Below are 10,236 nucleotides of genomic sequence, written 5' to 3'. Positions count from 1 at the left end.
GTTGTGAAACCTAAAAATAACACGTTAAATAAATAGATATAACAAAAATGTAAAAAATCAAAACAAATATTAAAAAACAGCATAACATTTCAGAAAATCTATGCTAAATTTTAGAAACAAAAAAGAAGAAAACATTTCAGAAAGCAAAAGTAATTTCCAGAAAATAAAATGAAATGTCAGAAAAAAAAAATAATGAGAAACTTATATATATATATATTTCTAAACATCACCGATTGGATGATGTTATTTATCCATTGATTGAACCAAAACTTAATTAAGATGATACTAGAAATCATCATCCAATCAGCAATCTCCCACAGTTTCCACCTTTTCTGGTTTCTTATTTTGAATTTTTGAACTTTTGATTGTTTTATTCTGAAATGTTTTTCTGTTTTTTACGTTTTTATTTCTGAAATGTAGTTTTGTTGTTAATATTTCTAAATATCCTTTTTAAATTTTTCGTTCTGATCTTAATGTTTTGTGTCGAGAGATTTGTTGATGCGATTTCCAATTCAGAGCCACATTTTTCTTCAAAACTTTATTAACAAATCCACCACTAAAGACATTTTTACATGAAAATACAGTAACGATTAGAAAGAACATTTATAAGATTAAAATTGTACATAAGTGATTTAAAAGGTCTTAGGTTTACAAGGAAAATTCATGTTTTTATGCAAATAAAAAAGATGTAATTTTATGAAAACAAAGTTCTCTTTTAACAAAAAAAGTGGATTCTGTAGATTCTTAAGGAGTGTCATTTCCATCCATTTCTCTGGATCGTCTGCAGCATGAAGCAAACCGGTAAAAAAAAATTATGTATATATGTAAATATATAATTTTTTCTTGTAGGATTAGAACTTTTTGAAACATAAATTTGCAACTTTATTTGTGAAAATTGTTTTTTTTTTGTATTAATTCTATTCTTGTAAAATGTTTAGCATTTTTGTCATACAATGAAGACTTTCTCAAATATCTTTTTTTTAATTTAAAGACATCAAAACCCATCAGAGAAAAAGTGAAATTAGAGCCCAAGAGAATAAAATAAAAAGGATTACAGAGTAGATTCTGATCAATCACAAACTTGTTATGTTCTCAATCTGTTCCAAACTGTAAATTCTCTTATTTTTTAATGAGTTCAGCAATTTTTTTATTTCAAATATATAAAAACATTTGTAGAAAAGGTTTAGCGTGAGTACATTTATTTTATGAAAATTGTATTTGTCTTAAATAAGAATTACATTAAGTAGATCCTGTTCTTTCCTTTTATAACAAAAAAGCTAAAAACAATTTGTTTAAAACAGAAAACATGATAAGACAGCAGATCAAACTGTTGTAAAGTTTTGTGCTGATTTACTGAAATCTTCGGAAAACCAGATATTTAATAAAGGTAAATGAAATCAAATCAAACTTTATTCATTAAAAATGTCTTAGTTTTCAGGCATTTATAATGTTTTTGATCAAGTTTTTCTGATTGTTAATTAACATACTTAAATCTTCTTTTCCTTTCGGCTTTTCCCTTCAGGGGTCGCCACAGCGAATCAGTTTCCTAATTAACATACTTAAATATTGTAGTAAAATGACATTATTGTTCATTTGTCATCATTTAATAAACTCTGTCTTCTAATATCAAATGTTTTCGTCTGTGGGTCAAACAGCGCCCCCCCGTGTCCCAAACACGCGCTCCACACGCCAGAGGAACCGGAAGTGGTCCGGGTTCGGGGTTTCCGGTTGAGTTTGGAGCGATTTCATCAAGAACAAAGTATTTGATTTGATTTAGTTTTTTTGTGTGTTTTGATCATTTTAGGGAATAAAAACAGAAACGAACAAACCAGACCACTTTTGGTTACATTTCACACAGAGATTTGTTTATATTTTGATTCATTAAAATTAATGAAAAATAAAAAAGAAGGAAACATGTTTGTTGTTGATATTAAGTTATACATAAACCCTCACTATTCATGTATATATATATATATATATTTGTAAATATTTTTCTGTTTAAATTTGCTGAGTTGAGTGTCATCTTTGCTTTAGTTAAATAAAGTTTTGGGGGAAAAAGTTTGGAGCGGTTGTGGAGGGGGCGTGGTCTGTGAGCTCTGCCAGAGACTCCGGGCGGTTGGCCGTCAGAGATCAAAGGTTTTCCCAGCGCCGTCACCCGAGCTCCACGCGGAACCAGGTGAGAACCCGCCGGTCGGGTTTCCGGTCCAGATGTGAATGCAGTTTCAGAACCAGAACTGAGTCCGGTTTCTGCAGATGGCTGCTGCCGTGTGGAACAATGTGGTCTCGCTGCACCAGAGGATCGTGGAGAACGGAGGTTTGATCTTTGACCCTTCATTTAAACTCTAGTCCTGTGTGCACGTGGGACTCTGTCACGTGACTATCGATTACATGATCCTGATCTGGACAAAGTGTCTGTTCGTGAATGGGAGGAAGTCACGTGGGACGGTGGGGTTGCAGGTGGAGGTGTGATGAAAGCAGACTGGTGAGAGAGCAGCCATGATGGTTCAGAGAGAGGAGGAAGAGGAGGAGCCAGCAGAGATGAAGATGCTGAGGTTCTCTTTGGGGGGAGGGGGGATCTGTATGGATCAGGAATCAATCAGAGGATCAGATCTGGAGATAAAAGCAGGGAAGCAGATGAAGATGTTTGCTGATCAGGTCAGATGAAGGACAGGAGAAGGTCAGATGGAGGCAGATGATTGGCTGAAGTGACGTGAAGCTCGGAGTTGCTCCTCCCACTCATTCCTGAGGTGAGCGACGAGCCGCTGACGCGTCTCTGTGCAGACAAGCGGACGGACCCGTGGCTGCTGGTCTACTCGCCGGTCCCGGTGGCGCTCATCTTCCTGGTCTACCTGTGCGTGATCTGGGCCGGGCCTCGTCTGATGAAGTCCAGAGAACCCGTGGACCTCAGGGTGGTTCTGATTGTTTACAACTTCGCCATGGTGGGCCTGTCTGCATACATGTTCCATGAGGTGAGAGTTCAGTCTGAGCTCCAAAAGGGGGAGGAGCTTCAGATGCGGTCAGACATTTAGAGAAACTCTGAAGAACTGAGGTCAAGCAGGGAGCCGTTGAGGTTTGAGCTGGACGGAGTGACTCCGCCCCCCCTGGCGTTCCAAACAGGAAGTACCTTCTGGCTCCGACAGGCTTCTGTAGAGCGATAAACAGCGCTCTTTAACGTCGTTTTTATAATCCAAGTTTATTTCATTATATTTTTTTCTGTAGTTCAAGTTATTCAAGTTACAAACCGACCAATCAGACGCCTCAAATGTAAAAGTAGGCGGAGCCTGCTGCTCCCCACGCTCAAAACGTTTGACAGATTTCCTGTAGTCTACTTTCAAGTAGTAGGGGCGTGGCCTTCCAACAAGCTCACTCCTGATTGGTCAGAGTGGTTGCCATAGAAACGCTGACTCGGACCAATCACTGCTCACTGTCTGGCTCCAACATGGCGACTGGATTGACTTCATTTGGTTGGAACCGAGATAAACCATTTTCTATTCACTCCGTCCAGTTCTCTAATAGAGTTAATGGTTCGAATCCACCATGTATCAGTGAAAGGGCAGACACTCCAGCACAGCCGCGAGCAGAATAAAAAAAAAAGTTATCAACATTTGATGAGAAAAACAGACAAACAGGAAGCAGAAGATGAGCTTCTGAAGGGATGTTTCCCGCTGTTCCAGTTCCTGGTCACCTCCTGGCTCTCGGACTACAGCCTCCTGTGTCAGCCGGTGGACTACAGCACGCGTCCTCTGCCGATGAGGGTACAGCCGCCTGCACACGCCTCACCTTTGAGGAGTGGGGGTCTCACCTGTGAGTGTCGTTGCAGATGGCCCGAGTGTGCTGGTGGTTCTTCTTCTCCAAGGTCATCGAGCTCAGCGACACCGTAAGACAAACGTCTTCATGCTGGACGCGGCGTCCAAAGACGAGTCAGAGAGACGTGCAGAAGACTTGAAATATCCAACAAACGTCTTCGGTTTATACTTTACAACTCCACTCGTTTTTCTGTCCAACATGAGCGTGAATGTTTAGTAATCATTCAGACTGTAGTGATTCTCCTGCTTCTTCTGTACGTTTCTCAGTATCTGAGAACTAGATCACAATTTCAGAGATTTCATCAATCTTGGTATCAAAACCTTCAGCTCCTTCAGGACATTACTGCTCGTATTTTTGGTATTTATAAACCTTGTAGTTATTGAAATATTGAGCAAAATATGCGCATAGGAAATGAAAAAAGCGTTTTTGCTAATTTAAGCTTTTTTTTCAGTTGTTTGGGCTGTTTTGGAGTTTAGTTAATATTTCAGCTACATGCTAGCCGTCTTGGCTAATTTACGCTTTAAAAAAAGTGTTTACGCTGTTTTGGAGTTAGGCTAATGTTTACAAGCTAGCTGTTTTGGAGTTAGGCTAATGTTTACAAGCTAGCTGTTTTGGCTAATTTAGGCTTTTTTTCAGTTGTTTTTTTATTTTGAAGTTAAGCTATTTCAGCTACATCCTAGCGGTTTTGGCAAATTTGCGCTTTTAAAAAAGTTTTTAGGCTGTTTTGGAATTAGGCTAATGTTTACATGCTAGCTGTAATTGCTAATTTAGGCTTTTTTTCTTCAGTTTTTTAGGCTGTTTCAGAATTTAGCTAATATTTCAGGAACATGCTAGCGGTTTTGGCTAATTTAGTGTTTTTCAGTTGTTAGGCTATTTTGAAGTTTAGCTATTTTTTTCAGCTACATGCTAGCTGTTTGACCTTTTAAAAAAGTTTTTAGGCTGTTTTGGAGTTCGGCTAATGTTTACACGCTAGCTGTTTTGGCTAACTTAAGGCTTTTTTAGGCTAATTTGGCATTTAGCTAATATTTTAGCTGCCTATCAGTTTCAGCATCTTCAGCGGCCAAATTCAGCTTCCAGCATTCACACTAGCATTATCACAGGTAATGCTATATATCTAGTTCATAATTATGTTAAATAGTTATAGTTTTAAAGTTTTAAAAATTAGTAGTTTTAGAGTGTTAAATAAATGTTTATCCTGTTCGTCCCGTGATCTAAGGTGTGTTTAGAATTTTGGCCCCCTGTGTGATTGAGTTTGAGACTCCTGCTGTCAGAGGTTCTCTGTCTCCTTGTCACTTTAACATACATGTGTGTTGTCGGCGTATCTATGGTAACAGATGTTCTTTATGGACCAACATGCAGATGTTTTTTCTGTTACTTAAAACGGATTGAAAACATGGATTGGGACTGAAAACCTGCTTCTCTCCTGCAGCTCTTCTTCATCCTGAGAAAGAAGAACAACCAGCTGACCTTCCTGCACGTTTACCATCACGGCACCATGATCTTCAACTGGTGGGCGGGGGTCAAGTACGTGGCCGGAGGACAGTGTAAGTCTGAGCGCCATCAGGAAACCGTCCTGCAGTTAGATGTCCTCTGACGTCCCTGTCGCCTCCTCCTCCTCCTCCAGCGTTCTTCATCGGCCTGGTGAACACCTTCGTCCACGTCGTCATGTACTCCTACTACGGCCTGGCGGCCATCGGCCCCCACATGCAGAAGTACCTGTGGTGGAAGCGGTACCTGACGTCCCTGCAGCTGGTGAGCATGCCGCCGCCCGTCTGACCCTCGTGCACGCCACGCCGCCCGTCTGACCCTCGTGCACGCCACGCCGCCCGTCTGACCCGTGCCCTGCGCCCCGCAGATGCAGTTCCTGCTCTTCCTGCTGCACACCGGCTACAACCTGTTCACCCCCTGCGACTTCCCCGACTCCATGAACGCCGTGGTCTTCGGCTACTGCGTCACCCTCATCATCCTCTTCAGCAACTTCTACTACCAGAGCTACCTCAGCAGGAAGAAGAAGAAATGAGAGCAGGAAAAACCACATGCAGTGTCTCCTGTGTCCAGCAGAGGGCAGAAGCAGCACGCAGACATGAACTGTTTATTTCTTCAGTCAAAGAATTGTTGTAAACAAACTGTACATCTATACATTTAATAACAATAATTATTATCATAGTGTGAGGTTTTTTTATCAACAATTTTGCAGAATGAATGACATGAATCCAAAGAAACACAAACAAACAGAATGAACCTTTTTTTTCTTCATTATTTAAACGTCACAGCAACATGATATATTCTGACTTCAGTCTAAAGCAGACCTTAGGTTGGAGGGAAGCCAGAAGATCGTCCAGGAGAACGGATTCCCGATGTCCTAACGTTGAAAGTGAAGACGCTGGAGAGACTTTCACCTGAACTGCAACAGAACCGAGTCGTAAACGGTAAATGTGGAGTTCTGCCGATAAGACGGTTTGAATCTGAGACGCGGTTTGAGAGGAAGCGTCTCGTGATGACGTTGGATGGATGTCGGGACGTGTCTGCAGGTGAACGTCCCTTCATGTCTCGGTGTAGACGGACGCCATGTGGCTCAAGCTGCGGTCGAAGCTGCCCCCCTGGAAGAACAGGTTCTCCTCTGCGGTGGGGGGGAACGGACACGCGGCGCCGCCCTGCAGCTCCGGCACCAAACCGAAGCCTGCGGCAGAGAGGAGAGCGTCAGGACGCGTCCGGGTCAGAGCTGAGGCCACGCCTCCCACCGTTCTCACCTGCAGAGCCGGGGCCGCCGGCCGGCATGTGGAAGCCGTTGTGCTGGTGGGAGGAGTAAAGGTGCGAGTCTCCGGGGGCGTGGACGCCGTCCACCGCCTGCTCCATCCTGTAGGAGTCTCCGAAGTGGAAGCAGCTCTGAAAGTTGCCCTGGTATTCTGGGAGACGAGGGAGGAGGTTAGAGGGTTAACCGTGAGGGTCAACCGCATACGTCACAACGGCGTGCTTCTCCTAACGCTGCTCCACGCCGGGGTCTGTTTGTCCTCAGTGGACCACAGGAGTCCAGCTTCTGGGAAAAGCGTTTCTCCTGGAGTGTCCAGTAGAGGAAATACGGATCTGAGGCCTGATGATTTTGTACCTTCACCCACTTAAAAAGTACATCAAGAAATACTCTTAAAATAATTGATATACGTTTATTTACATTTCATTGAGGTAAATAAGTATCTGAACGCTCTTGCTGGAGAGATTTAGTACTTTGTGTCGAAAACCTGCTTATCTATGGAAGCTATAAACGGACTCACAAATTATTTTGGATCATTTTTTCATTATAACGAGATCCACTATGTCCTTATAATGGGATCGACAATCTCGTTATAAAGAGATCCACTATCTAATACGAGATAGTGGATCTCTTTATAACTAGATCCACTGTATGTTATAAAGAGATCCATTGTTTTGTTAAAATTAGATCCACTATTTCGCTATAACGAGATCCACTGTCTCTTTAAAACTAGATCCACTATCTTGTTATAAAGAGATAGTGGATGCTGTTATAACCAGATCCACGGTCTCGTTTTAACTACGTCCACTATCTCGTTATAATGGGATCGACTATCTCGTTATAAAGAGATCCTCTATCTAATACGAGATAGTGGATCTCTTTATAACTAGATCCACTGTCTTGTTATGAGATAAACAATCTCGTCATAACGAGATTGTTTATCTCATTATAAAAAGATAAACAATCTCATTATAAAGAGAAAATAAAGAATGAAGCTTTCCTCTCTTCCTGTCCAGCACTGAGACTTTTCCTGATTTAAGTTTCTTTATTTTGTGGTTAACAACAAAACCCGTGGAGGAAAACTCTCCACAAAAGTTGTTTTTTTAATCTGTTTTTTATGAATTAGTGGATCTTAGCTCCTCAAACGGCTTCATTCCACTTCATGCTCTATTTCCCTAAAACCTACAAACACACAGATTGATTGACAGAACCCAGTAATGATGAGAGCATGGTGCGTTCACTGAGCTCTGGACATTAGCGGACCCAAACAGCCACTCGGCCCAACTCGGTCCACTACTGTTCTTTTGTCATTTTTATACAATCCGCAGTAAAACAAAGCCGTCACTATGACATCAATAATTACATGTGGATCAGTTCTTCTGGTGTTTGACATTTTCTCTGATTAACATTGTTCTGCTGCAGATGTCCGGAGCTCAGTGAATGCACCATGCAGAAACTCTGGGTTCTGTTTGTTTGGGGGTTGTAGGGAACTAAAGGGAGGGGCTGGAGCCTGAGACGGAACGAAGACGTTTGAGGAGCGTAGATCCAGTAATACATAATAAAATTGAATAAAAACAACTTTTGTGTTTTCTGCTGTTTTTTGTTGCTAACCACAAAATAAAGAGACTTAAATCAGGTAAAGTCTGAGTGCGGTAAAGAGAGAGAGGTTCTTGATTATCTTGTGACGAATAAACAATAAAAAAATTAGAGCAGGTTGTTTTCAGCTTCTGTACTTATCAGCACAGAGGTCAGAGGTTACTTGTTCTTGATGATCAGGTTCTGCATAAATCAGGAGTTGTGCTCCATTCTTCTGTACAGGTGACCTCTAAATCGTTCAGATTTGGTGTTTGTTGCTTAGCAACGATGGAGGTCCAGAGATGGGCTGCACTTCTTCCTGACCTGATCTGTTTCAGCTCAGCTTCGTCTTGTCTGCATGTTTTGGGTCATGGTCCTGGTAGAAGACCCGTCCATGACCCATTCTAAGTCTCTGATTTGACGGTACATGGCTCCGCCCATCCGCACAGTGAAGCACTCCCAAAACATGATGCTTCCACCTCCGTGCTCATCAGTGGGGATGGTGTTCTTGGGGTCATCGGTTGAGTTGATGCCAAAGAGCTCCGTGTTGGTCTGATCTGACCACAGCAGCTTCTCCTGACGTCTCTGAATCACGAAAGTGTTTCTTTGGCCCAGACCTCTGGAGTCCTGATGGTTTTCTGACTGTGGTTCCAGCTCCTTTCAGATCTTCATAACTCCTGATGTGTTCTCTTGATGATGGTCAGATCTGGTTTGGAGCTCCAGGTGGATTGATGCTCACGCTGTGACCTTTAACCTCCAGCTTCCTGCTGATGGTTTTCTCTGGTCTACAATCTTCTTTCTTTAGTCGTTCCATGTTGGAGAGTTTGGAGTCTGACTCTGTGGACAGGTGACTTTTCTACAGGTGACAGTCTGATCAGGAGAGTCTGAGTGAACTCTTTATAGTTACTGTAGGGGATCACATACATGTTTCCTGTACTGTAGATCTTCAGAATGAGCCGATGAAAGTGTGATCCAGTCATCTGTTGGCTGATCCAGGGCAGGATAAAGGTTTCTGGTCTCTAGGCGTGTTCTGCAGCACCGTCTTCTCCTTTTATTGTGTTTGGTATTAAATAAAAAACATCCATAACTGCTGAACATAAAATAATCCCTGAGAACAGAAACTCAACGTTCTCCTGGTTCTCTCCAGACGAGGATCTGTTCCATAGCATCAGTGAGTCAGATCCTGCTGGTTTGGCCGTCTTACCTTCACCTGCTGACTGATGATGATGATGATGGTACTGAGGATACGGTTTGTGATGAAGGTGGGAGTGCTGTTTCTCCAGAGGAGGATCTGCCTTCAGCCCGGGGGGCAGGAGGGGGCCTGACATGCTGCAGAACAGGAGAGGAAAAACAGTTGAATCATTTTTAATCCAAATCATGTTTCGGAATCTAATGCACGACTCACATTCATCAGAGGAGATCGCACACTCAGACTTATGGACTTTAGTTCACAGAGTTTCTGCAGCCAGAAGAGCTTCAGATTTCAAATGATCATTTTCTGTTTCCTGTTCTGGTTTGGAACTCCGACTTGAGCTTTTCTTCAGCCTCTCAGAGTCGGACTGATGCTGAGGACAGAACCGGAGGCGTGGCGGTAAAGGTGTGACGTCTTCCTCCTCGCGGTTCTGAATGTGCTCCACCGACAGCTGAAGGGGTCCAAACCAGAACCAGCAGAACTTTTGAGTTTCCCTTCAAATTAGAATTTGTTGATTAAATGAATCAAATCAGTCCATGAGCTTCTCTGTAAACAGGAAGTCTCATCAGGTCGTGGTGAATATGATGACGTAACTTCCTTTCTGAGATGAAACTACAGATTTGACCAGAATTCCAGCAAAGATTGCAAACAAACAAACAAACAAACAAAGATGATTGTATGAGCTAAACCAGTTTTAATCCTGCAGGGATGATCCTGGTCTCTCAGGAATGATAACAGGAGGAAGACGTTGGAGCGTCTTCATCCCACAGTGAGACCGGAGGATGGAGTCGACTCCAGACGATTCAAAGGGTTCATAAAGTGCAGTTCGCCTGAACTTAATGAAACGGTTTGAGATCCAGACTCTGTGGCAACAGACGCCTTAAAGCTGCAGCAGGCCGACCCCCCCCCCCCC

General features: G+C 42.5%; 2 protein-coding genes across 3 annotated transcripts in view; one reads left to right on the top strand and one right to left on the bottom strand.

Moving 5' to 3' along the window:
• Nucleotides 1–2,034: 2,034 nt before the first annotated feature.
• On the top strand, nt 2,035–7,082 carry elovl8b (ELOVL fatty acid elongase 8b). 2 transcript variants are annotated; one of them, XM_024259033.2, is made up of 8 exons: nt 2,035–2,176; nt 2,254–2,314; nt 2,782–2,969; nt 3,675–3,755; nt 3,821–3,877; nt 5,237–5,351; nt 5,432–5,559; nt 5,663–7,082. In XM_024259033.2, the coding sequence occupies exons 2-8, from the start codon at nt 2,254–2,256 to the stop codon at nt 5,825–5,827; spliced, it is 795 nt and encodes a 264-aa protein (XP_024114801.1). In that variant the 5' UTR covers nt 2,035–2,176; the 3' UTR covers nt 5,828–7,082. The 2 variants fall into 2 exon arrangements, with proteins under 2 accessions (XP_024114801.1, XP_036067332.1); XM_036211439.1 differs by lacking the exon at nt 3,821–3,877 and having other exon boundaries at nt 3,675–3,804; nt 5,663–5,973.
• LOC112136962 (zinc finger protein GLIS1) overlaps nt 5,969–10,236 on the bottom strand; it is an 88,983-nt gene continuing 84,715 nt past the window's right edge. Inside the window, exons 9-11 of the mRNA XM_024259030.2 lie at nt 9,336–9,460; nt 6,558–6,713; nt 5,969–6,487 (exon numbers count right to left, since the gene is read on the bottom strand). Coding sequence (XP_024114798.1) covers nt 6,351–6,487; nt 6,558–6,713; nt 9,336–9,460 — 418 coding nt within the window. The 3' untranslated portion in view covers nt 5,969–6,350. The remainder of the gene's footprint in view (nt 6,488–6,557; nt 6,714–9,335; nt 9,461–10,236) is intronic.

This window comes from Oryzias melastigma, linkage group LG4 (genome assembly GCF_002922805.2).
Source record: "Oryzias melastigma strain HK-1 linkage group LG4, ASM292280v2, whole genome shotgun sequence".
Taxonomy (NCBI): Eukaryota; Metazoa; Chordata; class Actinopteri; order Beloniformes; family Adrianichthyidae; genus Oryzias; species Oryzias melastigma.
Note: the sequence above shows the minus strand (reverse complement) of the source record. Positions and strands in the feature narration are given on the sequence as shown.